Here is a 16,438-nt window from a genome sequence, read left to right as displayed (position 1 = left end):
TGATTAAAAACTGAGGTGCAAAATTTCTGACAATTCTAATACAACGAAGTTTATTAGACGGTTATTTAATTTTAATTCTTGTATGAATCGTAATGTGCGGGTACTTACATTTGGGCAATTGGAAAAGTCGCGGCTCGTTAGCGCTTCATGCATGCCAGTTTTTTTCCAGTTTTTTTGTTGATGTACGAGAATTTGCACACCAAATGTCAATGCAATACAGTCAAAAAAGCACTGCCCATGACTTTTTTTTAGAAAATATTTGTAACGTAAAGGTAAGTTATGTAGGTCTGAATAGTAGTCTTTTCAAGTGTTGAATGCATTTTCGCCGTTCTGTTTTTTTATCCTTTTATTAGTTGAAGACCTTTCATTTTCGCGAAATACGAGCAAATATCCAAAATTTGCGGTTCAAGTGCATCTAACGTGAAACTTTGGATATTTTCTATCATTTCGTGACAACGAAATGTCGGTAGTCGACAAAAGATTTTAATATGATTGGGAAAATGGATTCTACACTTTCAAAATATTACCTCTCATATATTTATGATCTACTTTTACGTTTAGAAGATTTTCTAGAAAAATTTTGCATTTCCTTAACGTCATCATAAAATACTCAATACAAACATCCCGCTCTTCGGTTGTCTTTTTTTCATTAGTCAGCCATTGACACGGAGAGAACTTATAGGAATCGCGGTGGGAGGTGCCGAAACTGTGCACATGGAATTAATCGTGTACGTTGGTGGTGAAATTGGGGAGAAAGGAAGTAAGTGCGATGGGGAATAAAAAAAACTTCACTGTCTGTGAGCCATACAACATTTTCTAACATATTCGTTTCAGGCTCATTAACGTATAATAATTTAAACTCTAAATTTATTATTCATTTATTAAGCTACCATTTTTTTTCTTTACTTCTTTTCTAACATCACAGCCAGTGGACTTGAATTTCTCGTTAATAGTTGCTTACATTATATCGGTAAATCATTTCAATTGCATTATTTTAGATTGTCTGATTCAGTTGCTCCAGTGTGCCCTCAAAATCTTCCAGACATATCAAATGAACAGAAAGCATTAGAACGAATGCCCAAAGGAAGGCTAGAATACCTAAAGAGACTACTACCACATCTAAAAAATCAAAGTGAAGATTGTCTCTATTTGAACATATATGCACCAGCGATGGGTAAGTTATAATCATATTGAATAAATTTATATTCCTTCTATGCAACGCTTGAACGAGGCAAGGACCATAATTATTATAATTAATGAAGAAACACAAAGAAGTCATATTGACTTATATAACTCATAAAATTTAAAAGTCACAAGTTGATAAATTCCTGATTAAAAATTTTCAAAATTATTGAATACAAACATAAAGCGATAAAGTTAAACAATTTGAGACTTCACTTAGAACTAAATTATTCTTTTATTAGGATCTTAAAACAACGTCATCAAGTGTTATTAATTTCCAAATTTTTCATAACGCTTTTAAAAATTCATTTATTTTGATCTATAGAGAAAACCTAATATCTTTAAAATCAATGGTAAAGCATTTCCATGCAAGGGTGACAACTTCATATCAAAGACAATCTCGTCAAATGTCAAACTGACGTATGCTAATAAACTATCACATTGCCATAATAGAAAAAGTCGCGGGGGAAATGAAAGCGGAAAGCAAGCTGAAACACAGTAGCTTCATTGTGGACAGATTAAATTAATCAATTAAATCATTGATTATTATATTTAATTTTCTTCCAACATCACTCTCAACGGACTTAAACGAACTTTTTAGATTGATCTAGAAGTACATCCAGAAAGGTTCGATTTTTCGACCGATTCAATTTTCTTTGTTCAGCAAATTGGCCTCGATTATATGCGTATATTTCCTCTAACGGTCCTTTTACATATTCCACGTTTTTGCTGCCTTATGTATAAGAAATATTACTGTTTTTTAATATAACATTTAATATAACATCAATTATGAAAACTTTACTATATTTCATTATCTTTTCTTCTCAATGGCTCGATTCAGTTTAACCCAAAATTGCTTGCACATCCACTTTCTCCTTTTTACGTGTTTCTAGGATCCCCCTCGGTTATTTCAAGCCAGGAAAGGGGAATTAAACATACAATGCGTTTCTGATAAAAAATGTGTTCATTTTTATTCATTAAAAATTTAATTTTTCTCGAAATGACGCAACATATATATAGCAGCTCATAGTTCTAAATTGTTCAGCTTTTCAGAAATTTATAAAAATATGTTTTTACTAGATTTATTTTATGTGTACTCCAATCATTTTCCCAAAATACCAAACCAAAATATCATTTAGTGTAACTACCTTCATTGTATTTTTTAAACTTTTTTTTAGTTCAATAACAATGCCAAGAACGTGTTTTACTAGAATATTAAGGTTCTTCAGCTTCAATGTAAAGAAAAATGTCTAAAATCGATAAAAACAAATTTCAACATTTATTATTTTAAACTTTCGTTTCTATTTCAGTAAAAATGTTGAAGTAAATGCTATTATTATCTACTTTTATCGACTTAAAACATTTGTTTTGGAAAAATGCATTAAAGCACTCGAGATAAACATCTGGGAGGCATATACTTTGATAGATTTTAGGAAGTAGGACAATGAGATTTTTAATCGTTAAAAATGATTTTTTATCTATTTAGAAATGAAAATAATTTTTTCCTTATTTTGAAGTTTAGTAACCCTAATATTCTCATTAAACTTGTTCTTTACGTTATAATTAAACTGAAAACAAGGTTTAAAAAAATAAAATTGGTTAAACTATACTAAATACGAATCTAGTGATAGTTAATAATGAAAAAATTAGTTTTCTAAAAAACTCGTATTACGATTTTTTTCATTCTTATCTTAAAATAAGCCACTGGAATCTCCGAAACGTGTAAAAAGGAGAAACAGGATGTGCAAGCATTTTTGGGTGGAATTTTTATTCTTTTAAAAGTGGCAAAAATTGCCTTTTCTAGAATTAGTGCGATAAAATCAAAATTATATTAGAGCTTCGGGGAATTGATTACTTAGTTCTCATGTGAGAATTGGATAAAACGAACCTGCAGCGCAGGTTTCGGTTTCGGATGCTTTGGAATCGAACGGATAGAGGATCTCTGTACCAAGGGTCTTTGCTGAATATGGTTACAGTAATTAATTAGCAGTTGCGGAATGTCGTCCAGGGATGGTCCTGAAGAAAGAACCCATAAGCGAAGCATCACAAGGATGCCAGAAGGCTGAAAGACACCCGCATGAGGTGTGTTAAGTGATGACTCTGGGATGCTCGGCGAACGCGGAAAATGCTACACAATGTTTCGGTAAACAGTACTGATCACTCTAGATTTCGGCGTGCTGAAAATAATTTAGAAGGAAACACTACGATGAACCGACGAAACGGCCACATTGTGTGAACGAATCAACTCAAGAATTACTTTCCAAATTGCTACAAAGCCAGCATTATCTCTGTTCACGACAGCTTTATGGCGCGTGTGCACACTCTGTGGTGCTGGAAACACCCGGAGCTTTTGCACATTTTGCTTCACCAACCAATGTACGAACAAGCTGTACAGGAAGAAGAGGACAAGATGAACATTGACATGATGGTTTCTTCATAGTCCCAGGATTTGGCTGAAATGGATGCCTCCCTTCATGAATATATCTCGGAGGAGTCCAATCTCTGGACCACCAATTGAAACCCGTGTTCAGAACGTGGTTGACTACATAAAATCTGATAGACCATTCAAAGAGAGGGTACGAAAGGTCGCCCAAGAACTGAGGATCCCAATCACACACTGAAATAATCAAAGCTGCTGACAATCAAGCAAGATATTGCAGACAAAATAGGGTCGTTATATGGCGCAAAGAAGTGAATACAGCTTAAAAGATTCTTTCGACAATTTTATAACATCTGACGAGGAATTTCCATGAATCACTGCCCAAGAGGTGAAAGAAATACCTAGGGACACGAAAAACTTTTTCACTCCAGAACCAGATTTGATCAAGAACTGTTAGTGGAAGATGTTTATTTTAACACACCCACATCTGGCCTGCATATTCATATTATGGTTGTGCAATCCGAAGTATTAGAAACGAATAATTTGTTTAAGCACACTACGGAAGATTTTTACAGGGGTCCTGAACAAACAGGACAGTTCGAAGAATTGAGACAGTATAGAGAGAGATGTACGAGCAATGTTCCTCTAAAAAAGGTGTAGCAGGCTGCCGAGGGAACCTGCTAATTGACGGGTGTGCGTAAAAAAACGCAGCAGCCCATCGCCGCGTTCTGTAAATGGCATGGATTGACTACCGACAAACCTTCGATTCAGCCTCTTATATACTTATCGTCTGTCTATTAGAAAACTTGAAGGTTTATCAACACGTAGTGAGATGGATAGAGAAATTGATTATCCTTTGGAAAACTAGATATACTATCTTATCTAGAAATTATCGTGTGGCAAAAAAGAACGATATCTTTCACAGACGAATCCTTCATGGCGATACCATTAGCCCCCTGATATTTGCATCATAATTCTGAATCTATCCCTCGCACTTTGTATTTTTTTTTGCATACCTCTGTAGCGAAACTAATTTTTGCGAGCACAATGTATTTTATATAGAAAGCATGTATTTTCCATGGATGAGCTGGAGATCTACGCTTCTGCTGGAAGGAACGTTCAGGGTGCTTTAAAAATCGTCAAGAAGTACACAGAAGAGATTTTTATGAACTTTGGGATGGACAAGAGTCCCAACATTAATCTGAAACATGGTAAGGTTATTTGGTATTCAAATCTGTCGGCGTTAAACAAAGTTTCGGCGACTAGAGGCCATCTATATCCATGTCCACGTGGACATATTTGATGAAAATATAGATATTATTAGTCTTCAAAAGCAAGGAGTCCAAAACGAGTAATGAATAGGCTGCAAAATTCGGATTAGCTTGGGAAAGTAGTCGTAAAAATATTCTTAGTTTTACAATTCTCACTTCTTTGAAGACTGGAATTTTTTCTCTGAAAGTCCGTGCTGCATCGGTCGGAATAAGCGGGTGGGCTAAGATGTGCCATTTAATGTTTTCCAAATAGTTTTGGACTGGTTTCGCAACATGAGGCTGTGCATTGTCATGTTGAAAAATGACTTTCTCGTGTCTTTGCGCGTATTCTGCTCGTTTTTCCTGCAATGTTTTGTTTAATTTAAGTAACTGTTGTCGGTAGCGTTCGCCAGTAATCGTTTCACCAGATTTCAGTAGTTCGCAATACACAGCTCCCCTATTCTCCCACCCAATATACAACAAAGCCTTCTTTCCATGTACATTCCGCACTGGTTGTGACGTTAAAGGCTGGCCTAGGTCCACCCATGATTTTCTTCGCTTTGAATTGTCAAAATAGATCTACATATAATTACCTGTCACAATCCCATGGAAGAAACCTTTTCTTTTCTGTCTGAATAGCAGAATTTTACAAATGGTTTTTCGCCTTTCAAAGTTTCTATCTTTCAATTCATATGAAACCCATTTCCTTACCTTCTGGAACTTTCTCAATGCGTGTAGACGTTCGGAAATGGTGGATTGGGCAACATTCAATGCATTTGCTATTTGCTTCAACGTTTTCCTTGAGTCTTCGTCTAATAAAGCTTGCATATCTTCATCTTCAAACTTTTTGGGCTGACCTGGACGCTCCTTGTCTTTTATATCGAAGTCATCAGTTTTAATCCGCTGAAACCATCGTTCACAAGTTTTTTGGGTTATAACATTTTCCCCGTAAGCTTCAACAAATAATCTATAACTTTCAGTAACCGTTTTCTTCAAATGAAAGAACTTTATTATACTTTCCTGCAAAATGGCTTTTTCATGTACGTAATTCGAAATTTTCAAAGCTTTCAAAAAATATGTTCTTTGCAAAATGACAATCCAGAACAAACTGGCTTTTGGTGACATATGTCGAATCTTCAAAACGCCATAGACGTCATGAGTCTACACCAACAAACGTATTAGTAACGCCGTCTTTTAGCAAATTCAGCATTATTAACCGAAACACCATAGTATAACCGCTAACTTTCAATAGTTTATAAATGAAGGCGGAGGAGTGTTATACATAGAACGATGCGCAAGCAAAATATAAAAGTTTGAATACACCTTGTCTCATTTCAATATATTTTCTGCAGATTTAGGGAAATAAGTCTCTACGTGGATTCTAGACAGACCCCCCCGGCCCCCTCGCAGTCAAACGTGGAATTTTACTCCCCCACCTAAAATGTCGACGTGTTATATGGATGGCCCCCTATCATGCCTGCTGTCTTGGTTCTACTCTACTCGCTTAGGGTGGTTTATTGGATAAGAACGAGCATACGGCCCTTGATATAGCCATGTGTAAGATCATGCAAATGCATAAGAGCTTAAAAATCAATTAGATTATACAACCCATGCCGTTAGAGCAGACACGGACTTTTACACTTTTAATTTCTTCATAACCAAATAGTTCTAAGGACAGCTTCAATCGTTGCGAACGGTAGAGAGCCTTACCTAAAAATGGTCAGGAAACACGAGATGATTGTAAAAGCAGCGTTTTTTATAAAGCAGCGAAGTAGAAGGTCCAGACCTAAAAGTTAAAAAGAGGGCAAAGTCAAAAAAACATATGTTGACAATTTCTTTCAATAGCTACTCGACAAGAAAATGCACGGAAAATTTTACAGAAACGTAAAGCAACAGTCCTTCTTGAAGGCGCGAAATTCTGCTTTGATCATATCAATAAGGATTAATTTAGGTACAGAGGGCTTAATTTTCGGTAGCCAGGATAGTGTCATTTCGAACTTGGTAAATCGTGACCGTATTTTATGTTAAGATGTGTCTTAATCACTCTTTAACGTTATGACGTTTCTCTAGGGACATAATGCAGCCCAAAGAGTCCTTTCTTACCCCATTTGTCGCTCTTACAGCGTTGGACGCGACCCTGCTCTGCCGAAAGCTCATGTGAGATAGAATCAATTGTCCAAAACGAAAAGTGCATAATTTTCGTTAACTATGAATTTGGACGGCAGCCTCTGTTTCATACTCGAGGCCTGACATCATCCTTCAAGACTTCGAGAAACAAATTATACTTCTAATCAATTTCTAAGCAATTTTTAGAATTTAGTTCTATTAACTCGACTGAAGTTATGAGTTAACTCTCAATTTTAATGCAAGCAATGCCTGTATCGCGATCTGTGGTCCATACTGCTATTCATTTTTGGCAATTTTGAAGCGAATCTTTTTTTGTTTAAGTTAGGGTTTCTTTACATGAGCTGCACACTCTCGATAACCGAATCACGAATCACTATAGAGAATTCTCATATAAGTCGAAACGTCTGATTTAAAACGTTTTATTATCACTGGAACCTAAATCCCATGTAAAGAATCACCTACTTATTTAATACTGTCACGGCCTGTGACCGTTATACACCTAATATTTACTTATTTATAATAATAATAAATTGGTAATGTCAATGATATAAAATACGCAGAACCTGTAATTTATCGCTACCATAAAAGTATTCTTCGAATATGTTTTCTGAGAAACACTTTTCGATTAGTGAAGGGTTATTCGAAACACCCTATCATGCCGACCATAGATGCATGAACCAATTTATATTATATATACGAAGACTGAGTTGTTTATAAATTGATTTTTATTATCTTACATAATTAATCACCCTGATCAATTATTATCAATTATTATTGTTACACACATTTAATATTTATAGTCTGAATCATATTATAAATTTTATGTTAAATTCTAAGAAATATCAAGTAATAATGTGAATCATGTAATACGCAGTCATCGACGTCATCACCAATCAGAAGGAAGCAAGCCCTACGAAGGTATACGTGAGGCCCATCCACTATGGCCCAATTGGTGAAAAGGCCATGAACATCATAATGATATGTGGTCTTCGACTACAGCTCAAGGAAATGCATTGCGAAGACTGGCGCGTGGTCTCCTACCTATGCAATATCTCAAGATCTGTATTATCGAGCCATAAATTAATGTCAGAAAATGGTCAGCTATGGGAAAAGTTTTCCTCCCCTGATTAGGCTTTTGCCTAAATATACCCCCGTATTGGCGGGTTACGACAAGTTTATTTCTACCATCGAACTGCTGCCCAAGAACTCACCGGAACTTTTAAAACAACATTTAGAATATGTCTAATAGATGAAATATCAATCAAATGATTAAAATAACTTTAACGTCAGTTTCAAATTAAACTCTGTGAGCCCCCTTCACAAACAAGAAAACCCTCGTAACAAAACGCACCACAAACCTATTATGCCACTATACAATAGCAAAGGAAGGAAAATCGCCCAACCTTACGAACAGAGTCCCTGATCAGGATTCTTGAGTCTCTAAAAGGGGCCTTATTCCAAGCAGAAATACATTATAAATCTTTAGTAAGTTTCCACAAATACTATTACTATCCCTTATTTCTTTCTCAATATTATTTTTAAACTCTTCACTAAAGTCTTTTCCTTTCTTAAAGGGTGGAAACGAAGACAAGGTTTCTCAAAATATTCGGGCAGTTTCATGCTGCATATATCGAATTAAATATTAACAAAACTAACAAATATCACTCACCTAAACTTGATATTAGTCAATGGTAATATTATATCTTAACCATTTTCAAATCAATAATTCGTTTGTCTCAACTTTTCATTTTTGCTTGTTCTTTAATCCCCGTTTTCTATTTTGTAACAAATTTAGAATAAAAAAGAGGAAGTAGCGTAAGTTTAGATATAATTACTTTATAGCAAGGTAAGTGCATCTTATCTAAACCGTAAAATACCTTGTTATAAATTTTGGCTTATCGGCCATATATATACAAAAATTCTGGAATAATCGAATATTAATTTTTTTTAAATACATACACGTCGAAAACATTCAGTGAATGAAACGAATTACAACAGATTTTGTTACAAAAGCGATGTCAACATAGAAATCACGGTTCAGATCGTGGTCTGTCATATTTTCGCCTACACCGTTGACTCATATAGCGCGCTTCTCAAAACGATCAAACGCTAAGCGCCCAAGATTTTAACTTGACTAATTAATCACTTTTTTGAAGACAGAAATGGTATCCAAAGTAACATTAGTAACTAGTGCGCACATCGATAATAACAGTGTACCCTTCGCCAGAGGGCCGAACGTTAAGCGCCAATGATCAGTGAGTAAAACCAATCCTAGTAGCTTTAGCGACACAAGCGATGTCTGTATACGAAACACGCATCAAGAAGTGGTCGTGGATGGAAATAATAAGTGAATGCTGCATGATGAACGACTGTCACTTTTTAAAGCAAAAAGCGAATGACTTCAGAATGAGCGACGAACTGAAAGTAGGGCTAATGACTTTAAAAAAGTTGAAACCTCGGCATTCACTTATTATTTCCATTGTCGATGGTATGCTTGTCATTTCTTTTGTGAAAGGTCTCGAGAGCGGATAGTAATTTTGTTGGTAAGCTTAGGAAAAAAAATTCCTATCTGTTCCCTTCTGTATTAATTGTGTTGTATTTCTTATTCCCTTTTTGTGTTTAGTTTCTTGTGTTTATTTGTTTTATTTTGTTCGTTTTATTAATGCATTTCTCTGACTTTCAAGACCATAAGAGCTTGTTTCTATTATGGTTTAAAAAATGGCATTCCGAGTTCGAGTTAATTGCTATGTGTGCGATAGAGTCTATCAACCAGGACAAATGGCTCGAATTGATGGAAATAATAATCCTGATAGGCAAAACATTGCAATTTTTAGACGCCTTTAACTTCGAAGACCACCACTTAAACTCGCCGATGAGAGTAGGTTATGTCTCAAATGCAATCAATCGATTCGCAATGAGATAGAGGAGCTCCAACGTGACCCAGGCTGTTTAAGACTGAATATTCTTACACAAACAGGCAGGCAAACGTGCATGTTCTGTAATGCTGATGTTTATACTCCAAGGCTTTCAATTGAATGTAGAGTAACGCTTTTATTGTCATGGACATTTTCATTCTGGAAGAAACAAGAGCATGCTTAAATCATTTGGATGAACATGGTTTCATCTTAGGCTCCTTGCTTCCTGGACTACAAGCGATTAATAAATCGTATAGAATTCCGGGAAAGCAGTTACTTCTGTTTTGCAGCAACTTCGTAACGAAGCAAATGTTCATGCGGCCGCTGCGTTTAATAATGAGGATAGTTTAACTGATGAAGAGTTTGAAGCTATAGCTCCTGTAACAAAGGAACAATTTAGAAAATTGTATGTATTTTGTGATCCTATTCCGCAGTTACATGGACATGGTGCCAGATACGTGAGGAAAACAGATCTGCTGACTTTCCTTTGCAAAATGCGTCAAGGTCTTTCTGATGAATTTCTGAAAGTGATTTTTCATTATTCTAGCCGGCAAGCTACAAGCATGGCCATTTCTACTGTAAGAGAGTCTTTAATGCAGCGATTCGTGCCTGGTAACATTGGATTTAATGCGATAAGCAGAGAGGAATTCATTGAAAGACACGTGACATCATTAGCCAACGAACGTAAAACCTGCTCTCATTGTTGCTCCAGACTGATACATACTTGAAATACAAGGACCATATTTTTCTGACTCGCGGAACAATGACGCACAAACGCTCATTAACGAATTTGAAAGAGATGTGGAAGGTATGAGAGAATTTTTCGACATTGGTGATATTTTTAAAGAGGACAGTGGATATAGAGATGCCCAACTACTTTTAGAACGCTTAGGAATTGTGTCCAAGATACCACCATTTCTCCAACAAGGACAGAGTCAATTGGTAACGGAAGAAGCAAACGAAGCTCGGCTAATAACGAAATCTAGATGGATAGTGGAATCTAGAAATGGCCACATAAAGTCCATTTTCAAGTTCTTCGAGAAAACCATTCCGATGGCTCATGTACACAATCTAAGGGACTTCTTTCATATTGCTGGTGCCATAATTAATCGAGACCATCCTGTTATCGAGATGCAATGCGCTACAGCAGAGCTTGTAAGAGAATATACAGTGAGAGCACGTGAGCCAAATATTGTGCAAGCGTGCGTAGAAGTGGACAATATGCGCTACGGATATTCAAATTGAAATCGCCTGCATGAATTTTAACTACCACAATTTCAAGTCACAATTTCAATTTCATCTAGATACACGACTTAATGAACCTGGTTTGATCAGAGTACGAGTATCTTCTCGTTTCCGAAATGCGACAAGGTACCAGCTGTGGATAGCGTTCAATGAGATCGATGACATAGGACCAGACAATAACGAAACACTTCTCGGTTATTACAGCACATGTAAGTCAGGAGCCAGAACTCTTGGCACTTGCGCACATATTGCATTGTTTTATGGTTCCTGGGTTATGCACGTCACCAGCAACATTCAAAGTATCCTCAAACTTCCTTGCTACAAAGGATTCTAGACGCTGCTAATAGAGGTGAACGAGCGAACCCGAATCAAGAGCCAGAAATAGTTTAATATTTCGCAAAAGCTACTGGGATTGGTTCTATTCGCTGATCATGGGTGCTTAGCGCCGCATAGCGCTAAAACTGTCCATTTTTTCGGATTTTTTTACGGATATTTCATCCGGCACTTATAACCTTAAAAATTACAAAGTTTCAGCTAAATCCACCGAAAGCCGTTTTCCCATACATTTAGTGCGGGGTCCTTTTGAAAGGTTTTTTCCATAACTTTTTTTATCTTGCCGTGGTATAATGACTAAAACGCCGCCTTTAAGTCGACGAACATTGCTTTCATTGCCCCTTTTTCCCTTTTAATGCTCTTATTCACAAGATAGTTCAGAACTTATATGTTGTCCATTACCCCCATTACTTTTCAAAACCCTGTCTAATTCAGTTACTCGATCTTTTTTTCTTCAACTTCTATCTTCAATCTCTCCGAAAAAATAGTTACATATACTTTATACAGTGTTGGTATCAGCGTCAACTCCTTTAATCTTTAACCTCCTCTTCTTTGCCTTTCTTTACTATTGGTATTACTACTCCTTCTTTCCATAACTCTGGTTATCCGTCGCCTCTCCATACTCTATTACACATTATCCATGCCCATTCCTCTAGCTCCTCCCCTCCATATTTCCATACTTTATTTGGAATCTCATCTATACCAGGTGTCTTTTCATCCTTTATTATTCCGCAAGCCTTAACTATTTCTTCCCTTGATATTTCCTCTTCCTCATCTCTTTCTCTACCATATTTTTTTCCCTTTATAACTTTTATCTTTACTCCTAGCGAATCCAAAAAATATTTCGATCATTCTACCATTTCAATATCTTGGTTTACTCTTTTTCTTTCTCTATTTACTATTATACTTATACTTCTATTCCCCCCTTCACTAACTTTATTTTTGTTTGTGCACTCTAATCCTATTTTTATTTCTCCAATCATTTTTCCATTTCCTCGTCCACATTTCCCTCTCCCATTTTGATATTTCTGACCTGTTCTCTAAACTGTTCTTTTCCTTCCCTTGGCCAATCCCCTTTTCCTACACTTTTTACATTTGCTCCACTTTTATTCATATTGCTATTGCTTTTTTGTCTTTCTAATGTGACTATTAAGGGAAAGTGATCCAAATAAATATAATCACCTACCTCTAGTTTCTTAACCTTCTCTCTTGCCTCATCATCCATTATCACATAATGAATTACCGTTCCCCTTTCACCTTCTTTTTTACTTTTCTCTTTTTTATTTTCTTCAATCATTTCTTTCATTTCCTCTGCTTTCTCCTGCATATCACTGTTCACATAAACCCCATCTACCTTCTACTTCACTCCTCCCATTATTACCTCTTCTACTATTAACCCTTCTCTTTGTTCTTTCCTGTCTTTCTTATCCTTCCCTGTTATATATTCATTCCTCACTCCCATCACCAATCCTCACATTGCTCTGCCCTTTTCATTTTCCCTCTTTGCATTTTGCACTTGCCATTTGTAACCTCTTGGTAACCTTCCCCTTACTTTTCCCCATCCCTTTTCATCCACCCGCGTCTCCATCATTACGACTACATCCCATTATTCCAAATTTCTCATAAACTCCCTATGCTTTCTCTCCAATCCTGCTATATTCTAGTAAAAATCTTCCTCCTTTCTTACTATCTGTTCCCATTTTCTTTCTGCCCATTTTTATGGCCCCCTAGTTGAAAACCACTCTAAATTAATTTGCCATGAATAATTCCCATTCTGTGTTTAAAAAACATAAACCCAGACTGGGAAAACCTTCGGGGTTAAGTTGCTTTAAAGTGGCAATAAGACGACCTTGCTTTCCCTCCATGAGTCATGGAAGGAACAGTGTCATAAAAACACACCTGGCGCATCTGCGACGGAAGGCTTCCCCGTCACGCGCCAGGTTTGTGGACATGATTCACGCCGCGCTATCTCTCTCTCTCTCTCTCTTCTTTCTCTCTTCCTTCTGTTAGGAAAAGTGACCAGCGGTCGCCAACCCAACGTAACTGACACGTAAAATAAAATTCCCCGTTTCGTTTTCTTGAATAATTACCATTTTTTCCCTTTTATTATTAATAATACCCAGAGTTAGGAACACAGGAGGACTAGACATTCTGTACATATAGTTCTATTGTAATATTTTTGTATTTTAATTTTAAAATTTAGTTTCTGGTTTACCTTGTATTTCATATAGAAAAATTATAGCGCTAGGCTTTATATTTTCCTCAATTTTTACTTCTAACGATATCTTTCGCCTTTTCGTGAAATTATAATTTAGTTTTATATTTTTTTGTACCTTTCAATTTTTACTTGGTAGGAATTATAGTTCATTACATAATGGTCCTATATTTTATCCTGCAATATCGGATATTTTAATTTTAGGTTTTCTTTTATACATGCACCTTTTAATTATCTTTAAGTTTATATTCTCTATTTTTGTATTTTCATCTTTTGTGATTTACCTTTTCTTATATCTTTTACATGTGACCTTAATCTTTTAGTCTTATATTTTTCCGCTAGACATTTTTCATTTTATACTTGAGATTTTGTCTCGATTTTATATTTTATTTTCCGTACCAATTGGTATTATTACTTTCCTCTATTCTCGAAACTTCGTTCGACGCGCCATGTTGTCGCCAGTCCGACCTCGAGTTGCGCGCTCAAACACGTCGATGGCAAGGATGGACAGGGCAGCCGCTACGCCCCTCCATCCACAACGCGAGTGGCCGAGAGGAACGCGCCAATCGGCGGCCGGCCCGCCTCTCGGCTGACGGACATAAACGCGGGTGCGTGCAAGCATAGGCATGCACTTCTATTCGGGATTCCAGTAGGGTAACCTCAATCCCCTGGTCGCTTTCGGTACTTAGTACCACTTTTTGAGAATAAAGTGCTTTCGAATACCAACAATAATTCCAGGTCGCTCTTTCTCGCTACAAACTCTTTTTTTTTACTTCAGGGTCGGTACGCTCCTTGCAGCCCCGCCTCGCTTCTCTCATATCACTCTTATCCTTCTGGGTCGGTACGCTCTCAGCAGTCCCGCCCTCTCTTTGCCTATCCACTACAGGGCCGGTAAGTTCCTAGCAGCCCCAGATCACTCTGCTAAATTCTTTGGAGTGCGGTACGCCCTTCTTGAGGCCTCGAATCCCTGCTCTCTCTTTTCCTCTTCCTGCTCCTCCTAGCCAGATGTATGTCTAGCAAATCAAGAAATCTCCGTCCCGGCAAGCGCATCCGTGTCCGCCGTCGCTTAGCCGCCCTCCGCGAGGCCCATCAGGCTTCAGGCTACCCACAGGTGAAAGACCTCAGACTCTCCTCTTCCTCTACCTCCTCCCACAATCCTAAAGCCATAGCTCGCTCGGTGGTTCGCCTTCCGTACTCCTTAAAGGTCCACTTCGTCCGGCCCTCGACTTCTTCCGCTGCTTTTTCGGGCCATCTGGATAACTCCAGACGTTACGAAGCTCCGGCTGCCTCGCCAACAGGCACCCCTTCCTCTCGCAAGCACTCACGTCCGGACGATAGCGATGATGACGACGTCATCATCTTAGATGGGGAAGAGCTTCTGCGCTCACCTCCAGCGCCAGCAAAGCAACCTTGCAAGGAATAGACGCGGTCTACAAATGTAGGCCCAAACCTTCTTTGACGACGGGAAACTTTCCCTAAAGAAAAAAAGGGGCTCGCCAGACCTCAACACGTGATCAGTGGCTCCCACGTTCTACACGTGTCGGGGCCACTGACCAAGTCGGGTCACAACCTACACCCCGGCTTGTATCACCACTTCAAAAAATCCTCTATTCTTTTTGGGCTTCCATATAATAACCTCTTCTTTGTCATCACCTCCCTCTTATGTTCCCATTTCTTTAGTTTCACCAGTACCATTATCTCGCTTCTTCGCTGTTCCCTTCCTACATTTCGCATTTCCTCTATCTCTACCTTAGCACCAATCCTCTTCAGTACTTCGTCCACCCCTTTCTTTGGCTCTTTCCCCTCTAATTTTATACCCTTTATCACTATGTTTAATTTTCTTTCTTCTCTCTCTTTGCTTTCTATTCTTTGTTTTATTTTTCTCAGCCTTTCCATCTCTTTATTCCCACTCTCGCCCCCACCACAATCCCGGTTCGAGATTTAAAGTTTTTTCATCCTACCTTGCATCTCCTCTAACTTTTTATAATTATCTTCTTCCAGCTTCTTTATTTTTTGTTCCAATGACTGAATCCTCTTTTCTAACTTTCCCCTGATTCCTTTGCATTTTTAAATTTCTTTCTTAAGTTCAGCCATTTCCCGCCTAGTTTCCTTTAATTCCTCTCCCCTTTTCTCCTGCTTTTCTTCATAAAGCCCAATTACCTCTATGCCTTCTATGCTTCCCTGTATTTATCGACCGTCGCGGTCTGTCCTAATCCTCCAAAATACCCACCTGCCGTTTTCAATCTCACGATCCCTCAATTAATCTCTCACATCCACACCCTTCTGCACACTTCCACAATCCACTCACCTCAAATTTCACCACAATATCAGAAAAACTCAGCACGAACACAACATAACTCTCTAAGGTCTCTCTAATAGTTAAATAAAAACATTATTTAGACAACAATACATTGAATGACGTGATTATCACAAACTTTAATATAAATATCGATGATCGAACTAGAGCAAATTTAACAATAATTGACAATACAGTGTGTCCCATATTTATAGGGCCACCCCATTTTTTCAGGATAATCTTTTTTCTTTTAGAACAAACCACCAGATTTTTTGAGTGAATAAATGAGTCGAGTTAACGATATTTCCTAAAATATAGAGCTCGCAATTCCATTCGTTCATTTATTTGGGCATTTTTTCGAAAAAATCGGTGTCCCAAATTATTAGGGCCAATAAAAAAAATTCAATTTTTCCGAAAGAATTCAATTTATTCAACAAAATACGTACATATAAAAAGATTTTATTTACAAAATTAGTAATTAATAGTATTTCCGTC

General features: G+C 37.3%; 1 protein-coding gene across 3 annotated transcripts in view; it reads left to right on the top strand.

Annotated features, from left to right (window-relative positions):
• LOC117174994 (neuroligin-4, X-linked) overlaps nt 1-16,438 on the top strand; it is a 450,915-nt gene that overhangs the window by 119,035 nt on the left and 315,442 nt on the right. For 2 of the 3 annotated variants that reach the window (XM_033364481.1, XM_033364480.1), the window contains one exon: nt 999-1,174. In XM_033364481.1, the coding sequence (XP_033220372.1) occupies nt 999-1,174 (176 nt within the window). The remainder of the gene's footprint in view (nt 1-998; nt 1,175-16,438) is intronic. The other variant, XM_033364482.1, reaches the window with a different exon arrangement.

The sequence above is a fragment of the Belonocnema kinseyi genome, chromosome 6 (genome assembly GCF_010883055.1).
Source record: "Belonocnema kinseyi isolate 2016_QV_RU_SX_M_011 chromosome 6, B_treatae_v1, whole genome shotgun sequence".
Taxonomy (NCBI): domain Eukaryota; kingdom Metazoa; phylum Arthropoda; class Insecta; order Hymenoptera; family Cynipidae; genus Belonocnema; species Belonocnema kinseyi.
Note: the sequence above shows the minus strand (reverse complement) of the source record. Positions and strands in the feature narration are given on the sequence as shown.